Source organism: Malaya genurostris, chromosome 2, assembly GCF_030247185.1.
Source record: "Malaya genurostris strain Urasoe2022 chromosome 2, Malgen_1.1, whole genome shotgun sequence".
NCBI classification, from domain to species: Eukaryota; Metazoa; Arthropoda; class Insecta; order Diptera; family Culicidae; genus Malaya; species Malaya genurostris.
Genome location: NC_080571.1, coordinates 114,782,125 through 114,807,086, shown reverse-complemented (window position 1 = coordinate 114,807,086; position 24,962 = coordinate 114,782,125). Strand labels below are relative to the sequence as shown.

At 36.5% G+C, this 24,962-nt stretch overlaps 1 protein-coding gene across 6 annotated transcripts in view; it reads right to left on the bottom strand.

Moving 5' to 3' along the window:
• Nucleotides 1-1,618: 1,618 nt before the first annotated feature.
• LOC131433165 (TBC1 domain family member 4) overlaps nucleotides 1,619-24,962 on the bottom strand; it is a 53,968-nt gene continuing 30,624 nt past the window's right edge. For 5 of the 6 annotated variants that reach the window (XM_058600020.1, XM_058600021.1, XM_058600023.1 and 2 more), the window contains 7 exons: nucleotides 12,967-13,497; nucleotides 12,363-12,619; nucleotides 8,227-8,361; nucleotides 6,200-7,114; nucleotides 5,537-6,132; nucleotides 4,109-4,260; nucleotides 1,619-4,042 (listed from right to left, as the gene is read on the bottom strand). In XM_058600020.1, the coding sequence (XP_058456003.1) occupies nucleotides 2,726-4,042; nucleotides 4,109-4,260; nucleotides 5,537-6,132; nucleotides 6,200-7,114; nucleotides 8,227-8,361; nucleotides 12,363-12,619; nucleotides 12,967-13,497 (3,903 nt within the window). In that variant the 3' untranslated portion in view covers nucleotides 1,619-2,725. The remainder of the gene's footprint in view (nucleotides 4,043-4,108; nucleotides 4,261-5,536; nucleotides 6,133-6,199; nucleotides 7,115-8,226; nucleotides 8,362-12,362; nucleotides 12,620-12,966; nucleotides 13,498-24,962) is intronic. The other variant, XM_058600022.1, reaches the window with a different exon arrangement.

Here is a 24,962-nt window from a genome sequence, read left to right as displayed (position 1 = left end):
ACGAAAGGTCTTGTGGTCAAGTACAAAGTCATTAAATTTTATTCGGTGAGAATATATGTACATACTATTCTCGGAGATGACTGAACCGATTTACACAACCTTAGTATCAAATAGAAGGGTTCAGCATCCTATAGAAAATCCTGAATTTAATTTATATCCAACTCCCGGGTCTAAAACTACAAGGTGAAAAGTATAAAAACATTCAATTCCATGAGTGCTTTTTTATAAGTGACCATGCAAAAAGAAGCGGGTTAAATTTTTCAATCAGCAGATCTAGCTATCGAAAGTACCGGAAAAAGTAGTTGAAAACCGGAAATTGTAGTTAGATTGGAGCGTCCCGTAGATTACTATGAAAATTTACTACTTCCGGTTTTGGAAATAATACTTCCAGATTTGGAATTATATGGTGCAAAATACTACAAATTTCCAACCATCATTGTGACTATGCAAAAAATGCAAAGATTCTGCGAAACTGTACTCAAACTTTCCCAATAGTAGGCGTTTTGGCTATACCGTTTCTTAGATTCCGGTTGCAGAAGTATTTCCGGTGAAGTGATCATCACCTCCAAAACAAACGTAACTAACCTCGATTTTTCAGGGATACCTAAAGTGATTTTCACAAGCTTAGGTTTAAATAAAACAGTATTACAGTCTCAAAGGTGTCTATGAAATTTAATTCGAATCCAAGATTCGGATCCGGATTCATAAGGTGATGTTTGTTGAAAATTGTAAACTAACATGCAAGGTGATGATCCAGAGAATGTGAAAACTCTGTGAAACTGTTCAAAAGACTGTGCAAATATAGGTCATGTTAGTTTAAGATCTTACAAATTTGCTGTGTTATTTCGATAACGGAGTTCTGAAATGAAACTTCCATCAATTGATTCTATTATCAGTAGTGAGAAAGGCATTATTACACCACTAGTTGGATCAAAACAACTTTTAATATAGTTTTGTAATATGCATAAAAAAGAATGTATAAATAGTATGTACCAAAACAACCGAATCAAGTATCCGATTTCGGATGGTTCGTTTCAATGAAGTTTTATAATATGCATAAAAGATGTAATAAATAAGTAATATAAGAAAGGCGTCATCATCATTAGGTACATTAAAACGGGTTTTTATATTACGATACATATGATACACCGTTGCATTGCAACTGATCCCACATAGGAACAAAGTCACTGGTATTTAGCAAATTCCATTTTAAAACATAATTTATTAACATTTCTGGGTCATAACACATACTTTGAAAATTTATCAAGCCTCGGTGCCCTAAAATCGGTTTATAAAAACTTTGGTACATTTATATTTTAAATTTTTTGACAGTGTGCACAAATCTGAAGTAGACCCAAATGACGTTGTTCCAATACTAAGTTAACCATGCTCTATCAACAATTGTTCCATGAATTTTTCATAGAATTTACCGAAATTCCTAGCACATTGACAGATGCCAGTGTATTAAATGGCTTTTACATATAACAGATTCACGGTTCATAAAAATAACTGAAAACATAATTTATGTGTATATAGTTCATAGATTCTTAGATTTTCCAAGATAATTCAGTACTATGGGGTAATATTCTCACACAATAATAATCTCACAAAGTATGGATACAGGATTTCTTGGGTTTTATTCAATGCTAATATCATTAGTACATATGCTTTTTCCCTCATTAATTTGTATTGTATGGTTAGTCTAGTCAAAATTTGGATTACATTTTTTTGTCTAAAAGTACACACCGCACTTCAATCTAACCGATATGAAAATCTGCAACAAATTTCAATTGAATATCAATCTTTTTCTACAATACTTAAGTTGTTTAATGGACATAAATTAAACATAATTGTTCATTAAAACATAATGTACATTTTGGTACTTAAATAACAACAGATTAGAAGAAAACAAAACAAATAAAAAAGTAACAACCGTTTAGCCCTGGTTACAGAATAAGCTCGAAAGAAAGACAACTTCGTACGTTTCTCGTCTCCTGAATCAGATTACTAAATGGGCAGCTTTGGAGCTATTCAGAAAAATAAATATGTTCACTTTCATTTACTGGACGACATTTAGACAAGCCACTAATTTTAACCATACATTTTTATCAAGTGTCAAGAATAAGCTGGTAAGCTTGTTGCGATCCAATTTTTGTTATATACAGTTCAGTATGAGAACATTCTTAATTGCTTAAGGTTTTCGATAGTGCATCCGTATGTTCACATAAATTGATTTTCACTGATCTGTGACAGTTGGGTTTATGATTTTTTCTCTATTAAAGCCAAATTTGTGTGCATTCTGAAGTGGCGTGCTTATATTCTGTATCATCTTGTTGTCGACTAATGTTTGGTAAAGCAATAGACCTTGATATATGTATGTACCTGTAACGCGGAAGCAAAAGAGGGTTGTCTGTTTGTACCTTTGAACATCGGTATTAGTTGTATATATGTATAAGCTGCATCGTTTCTGAAGCATATATTCCGAAAGATTTCCCAAACGTTTACGCTAGCACTATCTACTACACATCACTGTTTGTCAAAGCATTAGAATAAATAGAATATAGTTATAAGCTTCTCCTTAAATGACCTATGTAAGAGCATGGTCAATGTTCAGTTTCGGTTTGCACATATATAAGCTTATTAGTAGCACATCTTATGTTGGTTTAGTTGTACGATTGGTCAGACAGAATGCTGTACCTGGAATTTAACGGTCAACAGCTGATTGTTAACTTCGATTGTTCTGGCCAGTTGACGTACCGCTTTCACTGATATCACTCACAATTGATGAGACTGAACTTTGCCGTGATTGAATACGTGGTTTGATAGATTTGAGCTGCGTTGTACCATTGAACTGTACATTCACATCGCCACTTAAAGGATGAATGTCGATTAGGGGCACTAGAGGTTTGCATTCGGCCACCATTGGAGTCGTCGATGGTGCATGCATTTGTGGACTAATCGGCGTCGCGATTCCACTATCATCGCTTGTGTTTAGCCTTGCGTTGCGGAGATCGACGGCATGCTCGGGACTATTGCACTCGTCAAGTTTGTGTAATCGCAGAGTTGCTTTCTGTTGACGAATTTGTTCGAAAGAACTCTGGAAGAATGGTTTCTTCTTAGTAGGAGTTCCAGTAGAACTGTCCTGCTCATTGGCTTCTTCCAGTACATTTAACGCATGACCCAGGTTACTGTTAAATGATATTGATTTGCCGATTTTGCGGTCTAGGAAAATCGGCGACCGTTTTTTCTGTTGAATAATCTGTTGATGTTGTAGATCGTGTACCTGCTGAATTATACGACATATGTCGTTCGGTAGTACGTCATCCAATTTTGACTCCATTGTATGTTCAATGAACTTGGCCAACGTTTGGACGGTGTTTTCCAAAGTTTGTACTTGTGACTGCAACGTCTGGATTTGATTTTGTTGTGTATGGCGAGTCTTTTCCAGCTGAGCCAGGCTGGATTGAGCAAATTGTATTTGCGTTTCAAGATGGTGGTTTTCCTCCCTCAATCGATTAAGATTCTCTAAATGATGATTCTGGGAGCTCATTTCCTCCTTGAGAACATTATATTCGACTTGGTATTCGATCAGCTGCCGAGAGAAATCGGACTTGAACACATTCCGAAAAACCTTATCCATCACATCGCAATCAATTTTCGGAACAACAGTTTTTAAGTAGTTCATAATATCTTCAAAGTTGTCCCGTTGCAACAGCTGTTCCTTGTGTACATCCAGAAGAGCGATTGCACAACGGAAAATCACATCGAACGATTCGAGGAATAGAAGATCGAAAACACGGGCCACAAAACCCAGTGGAAAGTGGGAACTAAAAACGGTTAAAATCCAAGGAGCTGCATACAGAGTGGGTGAGATGTCATGCTGATCGAACCAGTCGTATAGTTCAGGGATGTGGTCCTTCAATAGACGGGACAGTTGGTATAGCTGCAACTGAAATTGCTTCATATCTGGAAGATATTTTGCGCGCATTTGTCGTTTGAACATCAGATGCTTGAGAAGATCGAATGCGTCGGCTTCCTCCAACTATAAAAAATAAGAGTCATCATTGAGTTTTGAGGTAGGTGTAATGATAGTGAGAGCTGAACTTACGTGGAGTAACAAAACAGCACAAATGAAGCCCAACCCTTGACAATATCCTAGTTCTGGATCTAGAATGGAGTAAGCCTTCAGAAGGTTGAACAACGATAGCTGACCAACGCCGAGGGCATCCTTGTAGAATTTGTGATCTGGGAAGGTTCGACCTGTGAAAAAAAAAATTGATGTTTTTGAAGATAATGTCTTTTAACACTAGAAAAATACGGTTCTTTATAAAAAGTGATGAACATGAAAATATTAAATCGTGTGAACAAATGAGATATTGCAATATAATTCAAAGATAATCTAGTAAATTGCACTTTAACATGGTTCGTGATTTTCGTTACTGTTTTCGAGAAGGACGATCGACAACGTACCAGTTGTTCATTTATCGTTGAATCCTAGACAAGTTACGGAAAGACCACTCATCATCGTTTTATAGATTAACTCTGCGTTTTCATTCCTAAAAATTTCATTCCTAAATTTTTACGCAATACTTTGGTTAGTCCAGATGAGGAATCAGGAATCAGAACAAATTGGCTCAAATGGCACGTTCCAGATGAGACAGCAACATCTACAGCAAAACCATGTCAATTCGGCAAGAAGTCAACGCACTGCGTTTGGTGAAATCTACGTGGCGTTATTTATTAGGAGCCGCGTAAACCGAGTAAAACAATAAATACCCAACGCTACAAACAACAAATGATCGATTTGAACTGATGGTACCAAAAAAGGTAAATGATACTCCTTTATAACAATACTTCATCTCAGACTTAGAAACCATTTCGGGAGATAATAAAAGAGAACTGGAAATGGGAATTGCTATCGCAAGTGCCTTACTCACTAGACCTAGCCCTTTCAGATTACCACCTATTTGCGTCGATGGAACACGTACTCACTGAGCATGTACGAAAAATATAAACCTTCTTCGGACTTTCTGTCCTGTTTTTAGCATTGGAAGCAGAAAAACACAACAGAATGCAGTAGACAGAACGTAGAAAGAATGTCGGAAGCCAGAATAGCCTACGTGATGCTCAGTAAAAACTTGGAAGAGGTCGTCGACTGCGGGGCCCAGCTTGTACTCGCTGGGTGTGTACAGTCGGTTAGGATGCTCGTGCAGTACGAGTACTGAGGGTGTGGGGAACTACGGTCAAAATCCAGTATTCCGAATTCAAGACGAATACGGTTAAGGACTGTTGTTTTAATAGCAGATCCAGAGGGACGGGTATAGCATGGTGGGTAGATCGATGCTTTTCACGCAGCCTGCTTGGGTTCGATTGCCAACCCCGCATATAGGATCAGAAAGGTTTTCTGGCCCAAAGAGGCAAATGACTTTAAGGTTAAAACTTCCATGGTCGAAACAAAAAATAATAATACCAGATCCGAACACTTGCAATAAAACTAACAAACAAATAAATAGACAACGTTTAACAACTTGCTTACCTAAATCAATGAAGATAGCATGTTGATGTTCGGTTAAATTCTTCAGTAGCACTTGGTACGGGGTATTGAAATTAGGGAAATTTGTGGTATCTACCGGAGCCGTGTTGTACGAATGTTGATGTGCAAGATACTTCCAAATCTCGCCTCGCTTAGTTCTTGGGACACCATTTTTAATTGCTTGGTATAGAACTTTAGGGTCTTTCTTGGTGCGAACTTCTTCCGTTGTAGAGGCATTCAAAAATATATCCCAAATTTCGATCGCATGCTTGTCACAGGTTGTGATTTCATCATATTCCAGCTTGATTCGTTTGATTTCATTAGATTTGATTGCGTTCTGTCGTGCCTGCAGTCGAGCATTTTCCTTGTCCATACGGTTAAGGATTATAGTTTGCTTTATTGCAACGCGCCATAGCTCACGAAGCTCTTCACGATTCCGTTGTCTGGTGCTTATGTGAGGAGCTCGTAATGGTGACATGTATTCATCACCACTTGTTTTCATGTTTTTAGATGGGGTTACCACGCGGTGTAACATTGCTTGTCGCCAGGAGCCAGCATGACTAGAGTTTTCCCTAGGACTGTTGCCCACTTTTATGAAGCTGTAATTTAGTAATAGAAATTTTAATAAATGCTGTACTACTTTTTAGCAATTATATTGTTACTTACATATCCATCATTGGAGACTTCAGTTGAGGTGTTGGTTGCGGGATTCCAAAATCAGAGTTCTTTCTACTGAGAGAGGGACTAGATCCAATCGTAGAAGCCCGAGCTCTAGTTTGAGGCTCCATATCACCCTTCAAGTCACCATAGGAATTCGAATCTTTGATTGATGAAGAAGTCCCATTGAAGTCATCTTTGCTGGTACGTCGTTTCAGTAGGTGATCAAACGAGCTAGTTAGCGACCGTTTGGCCTTCATAAAGATTCCACTGCCACCTAGATATTGATTTAAAAATTCTGTTCTGTTTTCTGCTGTGTCATGTACGTGTCTTTGTTGTTTGGATTCGCAATGCGCTCTTAGTAGCATCATAAGAAATTGGTTCTGTTCTCCAATACTGTGACCTGCTGCCTCCTCGGCACCATGATATTTCTCCATCAGCATTCGCTGATCCTCATCAGTTAGAGTGGTATCAATTCGTTTAAATATCATATACTGTGTTTTTTTGTCGCTTAGACCTTCAATGTCCGAACATAGTTTGTGGTACCACAGCATTGGACAATGCTCGCAGGAGTAAATCTGTGCAGATGCTTTATCCTTTTGTTTTTGCTCCGAACAAACGAGGAATGCTTGCGAGATGGCGATGATGATCTCATCGGCAACGTTTTCCGACTGACACTTGAACACGTATCCGATATAGCCGTCGTTGTTCACATCGCGACAGATGATACCAAAGTGATCGGCATTTTTCTGTCCCTGGGCGCAACTGGCCACATCACGAAATTCCTTGTGCAGCAGGACTTGCTTGCGATCGGGGCTAATGAGTCTCAAGTCGGACTGCCCTATTAGAAAAACCATCGTTCGGTTTTGCTCTACTATCGGAATGGACCCTATCGAGGCAGACCGATCACGGCGCACTGGGACACTAGAATGGAATGTAAAATATTTAAATAGTGGGAGTACTGTAAAAAGAACGAAGACTATCAACTAGGATTTATATATACAATGAAATTTTGTTACTTTTTGTCATGCATACTGTATCTGTCAAATCAATTTGTTTTTAGAGAAGCTGTGTAACTTCACTAAAAGCTGCATTGCTGCTAAAACTAGATTAGTGCGGAATAGGATACTATCCAGATGTATGTGAATAGCATATTGTAGATTTTTGCTTTGAATTATTTGTAATTACTTCATGCAATCTGCATCATTATTAAAGAACGAAGAAGCATAGTGACACAAATGCAGAATTTGTTGTTTTTTGGTAATTGGTATTTTTTCAATAAATGATTGTATTTCAATAAACTATTTATTTTTTGCGTGCTGTTTAATGCTTTTGCCGTGCTATTTAAAAGCTTCTAAGGTATTTTATTTATTTATACGGCATAGTTAATTCGGTACAGTATTTCGAATGTAAAATACGCTCCTTCGAGTACAGAATAATTCATCTATATGTGATAACGAAATTTGAGCCAAATTTTTGAAGACAATTTACGTTTATCTGGATAATTATAAAAAAAAAAGCTATTATACTCTAAAACAGGCTACATCTTTACTAAGCATATTAATAGTTATTTAAATATACAACTTTGTTATTTATAGTCCTATATACAAGTTTTTAATTATTCAATTTCAGGTTAGTATTTTTTTCTATAGATTCTACGACAGTTCAATATTCTAATATTGCAAAATTTTAGTGGATATTTTTGAGAACATACTACGGATGCACAAATCTCAATACAAATGTGATGTATTACTAAAATTAAAAACAGAATCCTTCGTGATGAAAGATTATCTTATTAAATGGTTGGTTATTGATGTCGAGTTTGCAAACCTGTAGTGTGAACTTTTATTTAATTATTTCATGATGCAAGCAGTTTAAGCAATGAATCTAACATAATTTTCACACTGTACAGCTAAAACCGTTTTCATAGCATGTTTTAATTCTGTAGTATGAACGTAATATAAGCTAACCAAACTTTGAAAAATACGAAGCTATTCACTTTGCGAAGTTGCATTGAAATCATTACAACAACTTACTCTACATCCTCAGAAGCTTTTGAATCGTTGGCAGGCTGTTGCTGAGATTTTGATTTCTGTGTGTCAGAATGTTTCAAACTATCTTTTGCCATATTCATGGTTCCAATGAATAAATCTTCCTTTGATGAGTCGTCACTATGTGGACAAAAATAATATTTTACATTGATAAGTTGTGTATAGAAGAAACTTATGAAGCAAGAAACCGCTATAATTCATTACTAACTGTTTCACTCTTAAGAAGCAAAAAACTCTCCAAATTTCTGCAAACCATGTAATAATCCAAATAGTATATTTTTGAATCTGCATTTGTGGGGACGGGTACAGCGTGATGGATAAGTCGATGCCTTTCACGCAGCCTGCCTGGGTTCGATTCCCAACCCCGCACATAGGGTCAGAAAAATTTTCTGGCCCGAAGAGGCGAATGACCTTAAGGTTAAAACCTCTATAATCGAAATAAAAAAAAAAAAAAAACTGCATTTGTCTTGATGTTTTACATAAGAATTTCAATGCTGCAGATCTAAGCTGAAGTAGTCCGCCCGTAGTTGCACTTCGTGATTGACCGAAGAACAATGAACCAAAAAAAGATGATGCTTTGGAGAAGCAAATCATTTTCACTGTTCATACTCACTCACTCAAAACTTTTCATTATGTGGTCAATAACGAAAGTCTATGCTACTGAGGAAGGGAAGGAATGACTCGTTGTTTCTAGAGACCGCGGGTACCACTGCATCTTTACGTGTATCACAGGATAGGAAATGTATTAAAAGGTATAGGAGAAGATCTGGGCTATGTCTTGGTAAACGATACGATCTCAATAGGAAATACAGTGTACGAAACGATAAACTTTTTCCACTTTTGTCTTTACGATGAATAATTTGTGTTGAATAAGTGATTCATAGTATTACTATTGAATAAGTAATTCATAATATTACTGTGGGCAAAACGAAGTAAGGCTTTCGAATTACATTTCGCGCAGAAACCTTATTCGTCAATTTTTTTTTCTGGGTTGGTATGACTGTGAGTGACATCTGTGCCAAGTGTTACGTCAAAATATTCAATAGTGTTTATTAAAACTGCAATCGGCGATTTTTACAATGAGTAAAATTATTCAACAAAGAAGTCCCAATAAATCTTGTGGCTGGAATCAAATTTCTGGTGCAAAAAACGTTCAGAATGTTGCAAAAGGCCTTCGGCTATAATTGTATGTCGCGAGCAAGTGTTTTTGATTGATACAAATTGTTCAAAGAGGGTTGAGAACGCGATGACGACGAACCATGACCAGGACAGCCATCAACATCATTTTGTGCGAAGTTATTCGTAAAAAGAGGCCGCCAAAAATTCAACCAATATCGTTCCACAACCACCGTATTCGCCTGATTGAACTCCGTGTGACTTCTGGCTTTTCAGCTAACTCAAACGACCGCTCCGGGGAAACCGTATTGAGTCAATTGAAGACATCAAACGTGAATCGTACATTGACAGGCAATTGACTTAGCTACTGTTTCAAGAATTGGAAAAAAAACTTTGGCACAAGTATATTGGGGCATGTCGGATTACTTTGAGGGAGATAGAATAGATTTGGAAGAATAAATAAAGAATTTTGAAAAAATGAACATAGTCTTACTATTTTTTGCCTACAGTAGTATATTGAACGATTTAGCTATTTTAGAGCAAAACTGAACGTGAAGCGTACTCTCGTACGGATGCAACGACGCTCGAAACGTTCCCTATTTTCACTGTTTAAAAAAACTTACGAAATAAACGTGATGTTAATAAAAAACTTATCACATTTGACTTTTAATTAGTATAATTAGTATTTAGAGCAAACAATCGAACAAGGTAAAAGTTTTTAAGAAATTAATCTGGGGTAATCGCAGTCTTTTGTAGAACTTGCCCAACGCATCGAAGCTATTCAGAACAAAGGGTATAGCCGAGTTTTCATACAAAAACTGCCCCCAAACAGAACGAAACTTGATATACGCTGTTTAAAAGGGTTTATATTGCAGATGATTTTCCCAAAATTTTAACCCTTTAACTGCCATATTGGTGGAGTTAGGGTGCTTCTTCTGAATTCCATTTTATTAATTTTTTTCAAAAACCTCTTTAGCAAAAAAATTGAAAAAAACAGGAATATTTTAGGAATTATGGGAAACCTCTCTGTTTTTTTTCAGTATTTTTCAAAATGTATTTCATGTGAAAAAAATGTTCAAAATTTTCGATTTATTTTTAATCGCACTTGCAATTTTGGTACCACGCTGTATTTTACATCAAAAATAAATCATTTATGAGTACATTACGCTGTATTTTTTCAGATTTTTAAAAAATGTGGACGGGTATAATATCGGATTTTGAAAAAATAGTTCATACGGAAAACCATGCGACTCCATCAAATTGTCATCATCCGATGGAGACGCATGGTATTTAATTCTAAAATCATATATCACATGCCCTTAGAACTAAATACCATGCGTTTCCATCTACAACTTGAGCTCAGGGCTTGAGTATTGACGTAATTAATAATGATAAAAGAACTTTATTCCTTATGTTATTCACACAGGCCCGCACGACTGGGTCGATATACCAAGCAACGATGTAGTGTGATGCATTAGTGAACATGTGTACCAGCGGACGGTTGTAATTCGTTTCTAACTTCAACATCTTGCTGGATAGTCTGGTGGTTTCAAGGTTAGTTATTAGCAGTCCTGAGAAATACTACAAACCAGATAGAAATCAAGTCGAAGCGCCTGCAGCACGTTCCGAAGACCCAAAAAGAACGTATTAATTCGCATCGTCGATTTTCTATACAAACAACATGTTCTTTTAAACTTAAAATTTTCAGTTTTTTGCTATTTCCTGAAGAGGACCCCTTTATAAATCAGTTTCGGAAAATCGTATTGTTTTACTGCTTTAATCGAAATATGTATTAACGAAGAATGAATGAAAGCTATGTGTAAAAATTGAATTTCAAACGCTTTCGCAAATATAGTTAATCGAATTTACTTGCACTTAGTGGCCTTTTTCTGGTGTTTCGCGGAGTACTTTTATCACATATCAGCTTAAGCCCTATTATTATGTATCTAGGAGTTTTTGAAAAAATTGAATAAAATGAAAATCAGAAGAACCACCCTAACACCACCAATATGGCAATTAAAGGGTTAAAATTTTGGGAAAATCATCTCCAATATAAACCCTTTCAAACAGCGTACATCAATTTTTGTTCTGTTTGGGGGCAGTTTTTGTATGAAAACTCGGCTATACCCTTTCCTCGCTTCACCTTACAGATCTCGGATTGTTCGCCCTGGATTGTTACGGAAACTGAATCTAGAAATACATTCTCGTAAGCTTCGATCTCATAAACTCTTGAGAATTCAATCAGCCGAACAAATAAATAAATTAGAATATTCTATTTCAACATTCTTCGCAACAAATTCTCAGCGTACAGAACCATTCTATAGCTGATGCTGCGGTCCTATTAACAGAATTAATCATTCTGGGTCGGGATATAAAAAATGTCAACTGGTTTGCAATACCAGTGTCCAATACATAGAATCACCAACCCGCGATTCCGAATTCAGACGCAGAACCTGGTGGATTCTAATTCCCATTCTGAAATGACACGATAATCTTCGCAATCGACCAGGAAATGACAATTTCAAAAATTCTATTTTAATGTAGTTATTGGAGAAATAAATCTTTATCTTATAAATAAACAACAAAAATGTTGATTAAATTGAAAATTAAATAATGAGCATCAATTTAAACGATTTGCGTAACGGTGACTTGAAAATTGCAAATTGGAAGAGTTTGATGACCAGTTTGCAGAATTTGTTTTTTGTTCGTTGCGTCGTCACTTATATGACGGTTTGAAATTGATAACGCTCATCAACCTGTAATTTCAAATTCGCAAGTTGTATGAAAGTGTACAGCAGTCGAAAGAATGTTGGTATTTCTTATAACATCTACTCGGAAACAAAAGAATCGGTAGAACTTTTTATTCTGCGTTGTCCTCATTGAATAACTCATCTAGAATCGATTAAAACAAAAAAATATTCAACAATAAGGGATAAAAATGGATTACCTATACCCTCTGTTTTGAAAAAAAAAAAAAAAATATTGCGACTACAGAAACTACTTACACTTTTTTCGCCGGAATATCGAAATGACTGACTCTGCGACCTTGGAAGACCTTAGCATCGTTGGATGACTGCAACGCTGGTTCAGTGTTCTCCTTATTCGCTGTAATGATTGTACTTTGCGCCATCCCATCGCTGCCAGTTGTTTCACCAGATTCACTAATCCTGTTAAGCACCTGTGCTGGCGCTGCTAACGTGGATGACGCTACTTGATTGGAAGATGCATCCACGTCCGTATCGGATGATTCACTGTTTGTGTTCTGCGAGCAGTAAACAGTAAAACGTAAACCGAATAAATAATTGTAATGAAATTTAGTAAGTTTTAAGTTCGTTTGAGCAGTGATAACATTAAATATCTCTTCATGATTTATAACAAGTTATTCTGCTATGATCATAATGAAGATATGATTGTTTATTGTTCAAGCTCATCGATTATGTCATCTTTTTTTGTTACTCATATTTGAGGATGAACGTCTAGAGTTAGTTGAAGAAACTCAATATCAAAACTTAATGGCGACGAATGACCAGGCAGTTATGCTTCATTTTGTCATTGTGTTCAATTATCATGAACAGCGACAGCGGATAGATCGTTTTACAGTTAACTCACCTTTCGCGCTATATCCAGCTGCTGTTTGAGCTTCTGAGCGTCGTAAGCCTTGAACTTGGGCAGCGCGTCATCGATAAAGGTGAACGGAACACGCTTATGTGACACTTTGATTTTTCCCACGTATAACACTTCGAAAAACTGCGAATTATTAGCGGATATATCCGGTAGTGAAGATAAACTAGATGACACACTGGCACTGTTCTGAATGTTTCCTCCACTGCTCGATTGATTTAGACCGCCCGAATAACTTTTTGAGGCCGACAGACGTCCTTGTGCCGGATGCCCCGTGCCGGCTGCGTTGTTTCCATTTTGACAGTAGGCCAACGTAGGACTACTGTCATGCTGTGCATGGCGCATCTGCTCCGATAGCTTCAAGTTTGATGCCGGTGTCGAATGTATGCCCTGGCCACGTAACGCTCGGTGTATGTCGTTGGAGTTTGCACTAGACGATACAATGCTCTGCGGTATACTGCCGACCGATCCGCCACCGATTGAGGCTGGATCACGCATTTGCTGCATCAGTTCCGCCATCTGAAATAACGAGAGTGGGAAAGAGAAAAAACACATCTGTAATGCATGGCTCTTGCTACGTGAGAATGCGGTAGAGTTTGCCTAGAACTTGAACTTGGCAGTGATGTATGTTCTCTTCAATATAGGAAGGTAAGCATTTCCAACTATTGAGTGAAAATTGATTGATTGCCATAGTATAGCAATAATTTACTACTGTTCTTATAACCAAAATCGCAGTACATGATACAACAGTAGCGTTTCCAACATGTTTCGAAATACGTTCACACAGGTACAACATGTCCATCACCTTAAGTGAGGAAACGACAGATAAGTGCTATTAGGTTGTTTGCATATTGATGATCCTCGACAAGTCGCTAATTATACTGCCTCTGCTGTAGCACAGGACGCAAAACGTGGTTTACCCTGCAGTATATTGAAATTAAGTCCGCGGCACGGCTGACCCACTGTTGCACACGTTTTTTTTTTCGTTCGTGTGAATAAATCAGCTGACTCTGGGAGCTATGTCTATGTGACAAGATCACGTGACTGATCAGTATTATTTTATACTCAACGAGCAGAGCAAAATATGAACATGAACCTAGATGAGCTTTTACATTCAATTGCTTAAAGATTTTGTAAAGCAAAAAGGTAAGACAAAACAGAATCTCCCGCGATTGTATTATACCTTAAATATACGTTGTTTTTCTCAATTTGATTGTTTTTTTCTAAACTGTCATTGCTGTGACTTTTCATTGACTAAATACAAATTAGGCGTAATCTTAAAAAAAATATTTTTCGATCAATTCATATAGAACTCAAAATATACTGGATAGTAATACGAGAAGCAATTTCGAAATATTTTTAAAAATAAATATCGTAGTTATGGAACTTGTTCAAGTGTGTGAAAAATGGAGCGGAACAAATAAAATATTTTTATACACCCCCATCATCCGATGTTTTGTTGAGTGCTTTTCACTGTCATTTATTTATCTACCCCAGAAAAATCCTACAAAATTCAGGAGCAATATTCAGGGATTGAATAATAAATTCTGGCACCGAATTAAGGAATTAAATTATGAAACTGAATTCAGGAATTACATTCTCTCAGGTTAATAACCTTCCCGACCCATAGAGTCTCCTTAGTTCGCTTTGGAGCACTCATGCTGGTTTCGGTTCACTGCCGGGTAAGCATTCTGTTCTCTGGCTTGTAATAATCGATCCAAGGTGTGTCAAAAAGTTCTAGCGAATCTGTATCCAAGAACGCTCGAAGTACACTCGTGTTTTTAGTTTTGAGTTAAACCCCAGTGACAGGATATCTTTTTCATCAACAGAAACTTGTCCGAACTATGGAATATGCTCTCAGTATTTGACCTTGTGCTACCTGTTAGCTCGAGTACCCTCACTTTCCATTCATTCAGCTTCATTTCATGTAGTTTTGATGCTGCCCTATGTAATCGCATCAAAGAGGCATTCGTTACGGGCTTTATCTGTAATGGATTTTCGACCACCACGAATCTCTCGATTCGTCTCGAAACTCACGTTGAAATCTGGAAGATAATCTATCCCGTAATATCTAGCCTATCTCCTTTGTTTTTCCTTCGTCATTTGCTTCCCAATAAATGTTTTTTTTATATATAAAAATTTCATGTGTAAACAGTATATAACAAAACTATCTATGAAAGTGTCCGAATTCAGGATTAAGTTAGTTCCAAAGTTCAGGTTCGAAGTTCAGATCAAACATTTAGTTCCAGAATCGAGATCATAAAATTCATATCCCGAATTTTGTTTCAGAATTTTGAGGTTAAAATTCTAAATCGGAATTCGGATTCGAATTCCAAACGCAAGTCGAAGAACTGAACACACTTCCAAAATCTAGTCAAGAAACAGGTTCTAGATTTCAGAATTAGGATTCAGTTCATTAGTTCTTGTATGCTGAACCTGGAACTATACCAAACCTGTAATTAAGTTCAGAATACCGAACTCACTTCCAATATTCTGTTTTAGAACTCAATTCCACAATCCAATTCATATTTTCAGTTCCTGAATCCAGATCCACGCAGTCCGAGAAGCAAATGAGAGCGCGACCTTAGCGTTTGAGGCTTTATATCACGCAGAAGGTCTGTTTTTGCCGCTGCTGGTTGAAGGTTCTCACCTTGTTCCATGTAAAACACAAAAATAAATTTTTGACAATGGTTTAACTTTTCCACTCCTCCAGTTGAACATCGGGACTGATATGTGCCCGACAACCTCGAAACCGTCGTCGCGGGTACGAGAAATGCAAGTTTTCAAAAATTTGAGAAAACCCAATTAGAGTTATCTCTTTCTGTTGAAAATTTTATTATAATTACTGATCATATTTTTTATGGCATGAAGAAAGAATTATGTTACTGCGTTTAGTACAACTCGGAATATTCATTACTAAGTTCTATCCATTCTTTTACATGACGGATTTTGAAAAGGCACCCCATAATAAAGTAAGACGTATTCACGTCAAACATTATATTTGAGAACGGTAAGTCTCTTTTGGTAAGTATTTCTTTTAATAAGTCATTTCAATGATCAAAAAGAACCAAATCACTGAAATCACTGCGAAAATCAACCGAGGCCAAAATTGCATAGTAGAAAGAACCAACTTCAAATTTCTCATGCTTAGCAAAGTAAGCGGAGTGCTTTATACTGCTTTTCCCTAGATATTTTTGAAAATGGATGAAAGAACAAAGTATTACTAAAAAAAGTTCTCAGACCCTATAACACAACAATCATTCTTTTTGAGCTTTTTGATCGTATATCTTTCGTTCTCGCCGAAATGAATACAAAAATATTTCGGAGTCGCTCGCAGCTAAATAAATACTTTTTTCTCAGTCAAAGTTAAATATTAATTAAATTTGCCTTTTCTTAGTGATACAGTAAAATAAATAAATAAATAAATATTGTGGATGCCACGGCAAAGAAAAACTTATGTATATTGCCTATGAAATGAATATTGAACTGTAAATATCACTATATCTAAACTACATAATAAAAGTAATAATCGTTAATCTTGAATTCGTGATCAACTTTCACCAATTACGAAATTACGCGAGCAAATTTGCTCAACATTCAGTGAAATATACATAAAATACAGCACTTTTCCAAACTTTTCATAGTGTTACAACAATATATTCTCTAGGTAAAACGCCCGATCATGAACACAGTTGCTTTTCATATTACATGCGGTCAAATTTGAATTAATACGTGTACTATTTCTACAAGTTTTATAACTTTCAAGAAATGCAAAGGGCGCGGCCAACCTCTCGTCTGGCGAACATTATTTTACGGATATATCGAAGTTGTAATTGCAGTAGATTTTCTGACGTGATTTGAAACTTATTCCATTATTTTACAATATAATTTTGCAAATTGCTGCTAAATTTGAGATGATGGTAACTGTGAACAATATCACACTAGTGTGAATGACCTTATTTTCACTTGGTTTACTTTCTCACCCAGCTCACGAAACAGGAAACCCAAGGAGAAAATTCTGCATACTGAATGTGCATACATGTATACGTGTAGATATAAAAATAAACGTTACCGTTTACAACCGTCATTCCAACGACAACGGCGCATATAATAGCTTCCGCGGGCCTCTTGTGCGGGAATACTAAGCCTATATTGCTGTTTGCATTTGTATTGTAATGTTTGTTTTCGGTCTACATGTGAGCTGATCGAGCCGCTCCTAGTACTAACGATTGCTGTGCATCAGCATCTGCATCGCCATCGTCAAGCAGGTGGGTCAAAAGTTGAAAAACAGAACAGAAAGCTTTCATTATACACGCCTATTAAGCCCGTTGAAGTTTTCTTTCCTTGGAGCAGCTAGTGCTGTTGAAGGCAAAATGTTGTTCTATGTTGATACCTAGATATGCACTGCCTCCACGAAAGAGATTGCAGCGCGATCTATGAAACCACTTCCGTTTTTCTACGAAGCACAGATGAAAGCTAATTTGATTTCCATTAATAAAATCAACAGCAGGTAACAAAATTACATTATAATTGGGTCTTCTCTTGTGCATCATGTTTTCAAACAGCGTCAAGGTGATATCGTTTTGCGCTTATATTTTCCAACATGTATAAAATGTTGTTATCAAGGATAAAGGATAGTGCGATTGGTGTTTCGATTAACGGAGTGGAAAATATAATCCTTTACGGTCCTTGCTCGGTCCTAATGGTGCTACCAAATAATGCGGAAAATTGCTAGGTAGACAAGTGGTCGCCACATTGCTTACACTGTATTGGATATACACATCAAAACTTTTGGCATCTTTCCAACAAATCTATGCTAAACTCTTAACGAGCATCGAGCTGAATAAAAAATAACTTATGACGTATATTATGTATTCAACAGTTTCATTTGTTCATTATTGATATCAAAATATTAAATATATGCTTCGACACCGAGAAAATTTGAGTGTGCTTATATATTTAAGCACACTCAAATTTTCTCGGTGTCGAAACATTAAAGTTTACGTGATGATCATAATGAAGTCAATTACAGCGCAATTCGTAATTATTAAGCAAATAATTGAAAAACAAACATGGTGAATATGCAACTCTAGAAGCTATTCATCATAAATTTGTTGTTGTCGTCGTCGTCGTTTATTAGTGGTTTTAACCACGTTATCAATAAAATCGGTTAAAAACTATGTTATGTCATATTTAAATAACATTTCCATTAAAATTTATGAATACTTCAAAATAGTGGGTCATCCACCTGGTACACAAAATTTCCCATCTGGGCTTAACACGTTTCACGGGCCTTGGATCTGTTCAAATCACGTATCGATTGTTCGGAACTGTTGAGTTTGCTAGATTTCAATACTTGTAATCATTGAATTCGAGTTCATCCTTTTTCATGCTTTTCTTTCACTTGAACAATTCACGACTGCAAATAATTTCTTTATTATTATTCATGTTAGTTTTAATTAAACAATTAAATGTATCATTCATATATTTGCAGTCTTGCTAGTTCGACACTCGTTGTTTCTAGAGACCGTGAGTACCGCTGCACCTCACAGAATAACAATCGTATTAGTAGGGATGAGAGAATGGTTTGGTAAACCATACGAAATCAACAGAAAAGACGTTACACGCAACGAAAAATATCCGGAATTCGAGCAAACCTAGATCTGTCACATCATTCTAATACTTTAATTTTTTAATTTTGTCTTTTCGATAAGTAAGTGTGTTAATCATAATATGTCGGTGATTGAACCATTGATAAACAAAAAACCTGTTTTAATCTACCTAGTGGTGCAATGGTGGCTTTCTCATTGACATTTCATGAGAAATCGATACAAGTTTCATATTAGAGTTTTAGACAATCTGTTTCCGGAACCGAAGACCGCCACAGTCGTAGTAAGTTTTTACATCCTCCAAATAGTCAGGTAGGAGGGTTGTAAAACCTTACTACGGATGTTGGATGTTTTGGAAATTTTTTGTCGTCAATCAAATGACGGTTAGATATTTTAACTTTCATCACCCTATACTTACGAAACTGTAATCTGTAAATGATGATTTTTTAAGAGGTATGAGATTTGATTTTCAAAACAAAAACACACAAAAAATTGGAAAATTGATGAAATCTTTATTGGAGTCGATAGAACGATCAATATAATTTAATGTTTGAAGATGATTTCATGCAAATGTTGTCTGCGACTCCGCTTTAGACGGCTCATGTGCAAGGTCCAATTTTTGCACACTCTTTCCAACATATCAGCCGGTTTCCACGAATAATAATCAGTGTTGCGAAAATATTAAATTATCAAATATTGCCGCTGAAAAAAATCATGCTCGATTTTATCGATCAATTATCACTATTCGCAAAATCAACGATGATTATGAGAAGAGAGTATGATCACAGATAACAGATATACAGGCTCGAACAAAGTTTTTCAAAATCCTGTGTAAATTTCAAATTTGCTATACGTTGGAAACACTATTGCACCTACTCGACTGTTCGCCGCGATCTTTCAAAACGTTCCACTACGTTCCGGAACGATAACAAAATCCTCCTGCCTGTTGTAGAAATATTCCAACTACAACAATTTTAACATTTATCACACGATTTCCCTAAGTGTTAAAGCTTTCTTCACGTTTCGCCTTCGGCTCATCAGTGCTTAAAGCAGTTCAAATTGAACTGCCATCTCCGCCTAACAGTTCAATTTGAACCGCTAAGCAGACGCAAAGTTTACACTATTTGTGTAACGACTTTTTGGATTTTGCACCGAGATGCTATATCCTTTCTGATGGCTAGAACGAAAACGAGTGACGACTGACTACTGGTCGCCGCAGAGTTTGAACATTTTGGGGTTTTTTGGTTTGTACAGAAAAGCACATATTTTATTTCAGCTTTCTTCACGTTTCGCCTTCGGCTCATCAGTGCTTAAAGCAGTTCAAATTGAACTGCCATCTCCGCCTAACAGTTCAATTTGAACCGCTAAGCAGACGCAAAGTTTACACTATTTGTGTAACGACTTTTTGGATTTTGCACCGAGATGCTATATCCTTTCTGATGGCTAGAACGAAAACGAGTGACGACTGACTACTGGTCGCCGCAGAGTGTGAACATTTAGGGGTTTTTTGGTTTGTACAGAAAAGCACATATTTTATTTCAGCTTTCTTCACGTTTCGCCTTCGGCTCATAAGTGCTTAAAGCAGTTCAAATTGAACTGCCATCTCCGCCTAACAGTTCAATTTGAACCGCTAAGCAGACGCAAAGTTTACACTATTTGTGTAACGACTTTTTGGATTTTGCACCGAGATGCTATATCCTTTCTGATGGCTAGAACGAAAACGAGTGACGACTGACTACTGGTCGCCGCAGAGTGTGAACATTTAGGGGTTTTTTGGTTTGTACAGAAAAGCACATATTTTATTTCAGCTTTCTTCAGTGTTAAAGACAATTTTATTTTCATGTCGCATAAATCACACGAGAATTCGATCGGAATAAATCAAAAATAAACTTGTCATTTTAACCAACAGCAAAACAAAAATCTAGCGAGAAGTGAATGTTGCACCCAAAGTTGTGTCTCATGTGAAAGCGGCACCCAAATAGTGGGGGCACCTCGTGTCGATCGTGGTGACATCTGCAAGTGTTCGCCATGCTGATTGAGCAAATTTTACACACAGTTTATATGTGAGCCTGTATATCTGTTATCTGTGGTATGATGAAAATCTCATCTGGTTCAATATCACTGTAGCGATATTTCATAAACTTTCACGTGATAATGAAACGATAATCATTCAAAATTATTCTCACGATAAATCAAATTCATGCCAAATAGCGTTTAATTAGGCTTAATCTAATTTGACCACGAGAGTAAATAAATTCGGGAATTCAAACAAAGTCTTTTGTATCTATAATTATAATTCTTTTTTTCGCTTTAATTGCATTGCATATTCCTATTGTGTATTGAACTACCGACATCTGAATTTCTTCATTTGCCAGTGAAAATCCTTCCATGGCTGGTAATCGTGAGAATGATCATTCATAATAATGTGTGAATTCAAAGAATGACAGTAGTGATTTTTGATAGGAATGAGATAATACTCAGTGGCGATACTGGACTAGGTGCTAATAATTACGCAACACTGATCCGAAGGGATAATGCTACCCCAATATCAATACCAGACAATCAAACGATTATCGAAAATCCGAAGACGAAACGCGAAGAAAGTTGAAACGATTATCGTTATCATGATCGATGATGATTTTGATAACGATCGATGATGATAGCCGATTTTTGGAGAATGATAATGACTTTTGGGAAGCATTGGTAGCTCTTGCAATGATTCTGGCTAGTTTTTACTCTAGATACGCAATTTTGTTTGTTGACGCATCCATTCAACCAGAAATGAGCTTCGTTGCTGAAACAATTTTGCGATAAAAAGTGGATCTTTGTCCATTTTTGCCAGAGTATATTTATGATTAAATTATAGACCAAACGACGATTCATGAATAAATTATGGACAAAACTGAACAAGTTTGATTGACAATGACACAAGACGCGATTCATGTGTAATCTGTCAAAAACAGTGTTATCAAAATGATACCAGCTAAGAATATTATCCTTTTGTAACTTGAATCGAAATTCAGCCAAAGTGAGTTTGTTTGGTTCGGTTCAGCCAAAGTGAGTTTGTTTGGTTATAAACAAATAAGACCTGCATGCTAGAAGATTTTGCTGGCTAGTTCCAAAGAATTTGGTCCATTTTCCATAAAATATAATAAATGCAGTGAAAACAACATTCCATTCGAATATTTCTTACGAAAACAAAAATTTTGCTGTTTCATATGCATCGTTAAGCATGAAGTTCAGATAAACGTCTTTTTAAATAAACTTCAATCCATTGAAGCTCTTACATTCATCCGGCCACACTTCCCCGTAAAGTGGCTATGATTTTTTTCCAACTGCAGGACCGAGTTTAACCAAAATCATACACCGGTAACATGCCTGCATCATGGTAGGTGTTGAAGACACGGTTGAAAAGACAGGAACGTATGTGTTCATTGCCAATGGATTGGTTGTATTTTCAAAACCGAACTTCGTTGTCGGTTTTCGTTTTCTTTATAGCGTGTACGAAATCGAGCACCGTACACTGTGTGCATCGTTCGTAAAGGGGATGTTGTGTTCTCTGCTTCCGTACCAACACGTACCGGTTTTGGATCGTCACTTTATATGATAGTTTGAAAGTTTTGACACTCATCACCCGGAACCGGAAGAAGGATCCGGATAAAATTAAACATTATACTTTGAGGCAATATTAACTTTATTATAAACAAAAGTTTGCGAAAATCATTTCAATCATCACTGAGAAATAGAAGTGAGTTCAACTTTAAAAGTTTTGTTTTTGACTACTTCGGAATCGGAAACCAGATACAAATTAGATTGGATCCTAACAAAATTTGAAAACTAGAAGATTCAATTTGAATATTTTTTTGAGAATTATAGGACCCTTCATTCGAACATTAGTTAGATAAAAACGGTTGAGCAAACTGAATGCTCATTTTTTTCATTATTTCGTACATAATACCCTGTAACTCCGGAACCGGAAGTTGTATCCAGATGAACTTTTATAGCAGGTTATAGGACTATAGTTTCAGTTGAATCTAAGCTTGCGAAATTTAGTTCAGTCATATCTAAGAAAAATGAGTACATTTTTGGTGCATATCACCCTATATTTCCGGGATGCAAAATCTGCATTTTTTTGGTTCAGACGCCTAGGTCGTCTCAGATATTTTTGGTTTAAATAGTTGAGCTAAATGGGCATTTACTTTGATAACCAGGTGTTAGATAGGAGATCAGGACAAGACCAATTCAACCGTTGTCTTTGGACTGTTAGGATTAGAGTAGGTACAGAGCATGAAGACTCATTGTGAGACAAACCGAGGATCATTAGACTAAAGCGATAGTTGAACGTAAGAGTCGGTTTATCCGAAAATAATATTAATTCTAATAAGCTAACTTATGTTTTATTTTATCATTATCATAGCACATCGGTTTATAACTAATTGGCCGTCAATGAAATCAATTCCATTTTTCTTTCTCGGTAACCGGCTTGAGGAAGTTCAACAACAAACATTTTGTTATAAATTTTCCAATGCAATCCGGCTATTGTAAATCAAACACCTATTATTGATATTGCGTTTCGAGGTACGATTTGGGATTCTGTCGGTTTCAAATCTATTCATGAGAATTGTTACTTCTAAATGAAAATATTATATCATTGGCGTGAATCTCCGAGAAATTTTCTGTCATACACACGCATAGCATTTGCGATCTCGACGAACTGATTCGAATGGTATGTAACACTCGATCCTGCGGACCTCTGTTCATAGTTCGATTTACATTGGTATCGCATGGCTTTTCTACAAGAGAAAGGGCAAAACAGTGTCTAACGCGATGTAAATCTGCTCGTTTTTTTCAATCTGAATGAACCACAAACCGCTAATAAATGAAATCTTGTCCAAGATTATCGCCAGATAAATATCAACACGAAAATTAACAATACTAAAGAATCGCCTACTCCATGCACGTGTTTTTAAATTGCAGTTTTCAAAGTATTTCTCTTATAATTACATGAGATAAGAAGTCCCGGGCCTAACAAAGAAAAAGTCAATTTTTTACCGTGAAACTTTGTTTTTCTTCAGTATAATCTGCATCTAGAGCGATTCACTTGACCCATCGGTCCTCGAACATTTTGATGCTATTTGGAAAAAAAAGATTTGTCAAGGCCTTCAAGATTCGCTTCCGTTTCCCTGAAGAAACCTTTTCAGGTTTGGAAATAGATAAAAGTCGCTGGGGGCCAGTTTTGGAGAAAACGGGGGATACTGGACCAATCCGTACCGCAAATCATTCAATTTCACCGTTGCTTTTATGCATGAACATGAGCCCGGGTTGGCAGTTCAATACATACGGCACTGGTCTTACAAGCCAGTTGTCATATGTTCGAGCCCCGACCTGGAAGGATTCATAGTGTCAGTAGGATCGTAGTACTAGCCATGCAATAATTCTGTATGCTAAGAATCGGCTGCGAAGTCTGTTGAAACAGAAAGGCCAAATTCGACAAAAGGAATGTATTGCCAAGACTTTTTTTTATGCATGAATACGCTAGTGCGTCTTTTTCCATAGCTTGATGACAACTAGAACTCGTCTGACACGAACAGCTGTTATTCAGAATTTAGTGGATTCTTTATCAGGAGTTTTGTATCGTGCCATCTAGAGGCTTGTTCTCAACAAAACTACACATGGTTCGAAACTATTCACGTCTTTTCTGTGAGAGGCCCGGAACTTTTCATTCCATGTAGTACAATGGTATTCACCAGGGGCGGATGATTAGAATGTAGTTATGCTGTCATCAGATGGCTGATAAAATCTATTTAAGTATGTTGCAATCCTGAAGCTCTATGTTGTTGGTTAAATGTCTCCTCTTCAAAACGTCATATTTGTTTTCTTGGTTTCGAGCTAGGAATATGCTTTGATTTCGCGTTAAACATGTTGAATATCGATTTTCTTGCTTCAATCAAAAGCAAAAGGCATAGTAAAATCATTAAATTCTTGTTAAGAGTCATGGTTATCTTTCTCCAACCGTGAAAACTTGTGAACATTTGTTTTATTAATTCTAAAAAGGTGATTTTGATGTTATTTACAAAGAATACGAAAATCGCCCGAAAAAGTTTGAAGATGATGTAATACAAAAGTTATTGGATGTAGATGATACACAAACATAACAAATGATGGTAATAAAGTTGAATGTCACTCGAAAAGTCTGAGAGCCGTGTAAAAAAATTAAAAGGTTGACACAAACCGAACGAACGATCGATGGAAAAGTGAAATACTCAATACGAACTGCTTTTCATTGCTTCGATTTTTTTGAACCAGATTGTAACTGGCGATAAAAAATTAACATATTTCGAGAATCCGAAACGAAAAAAACATGTGTAACGTCAA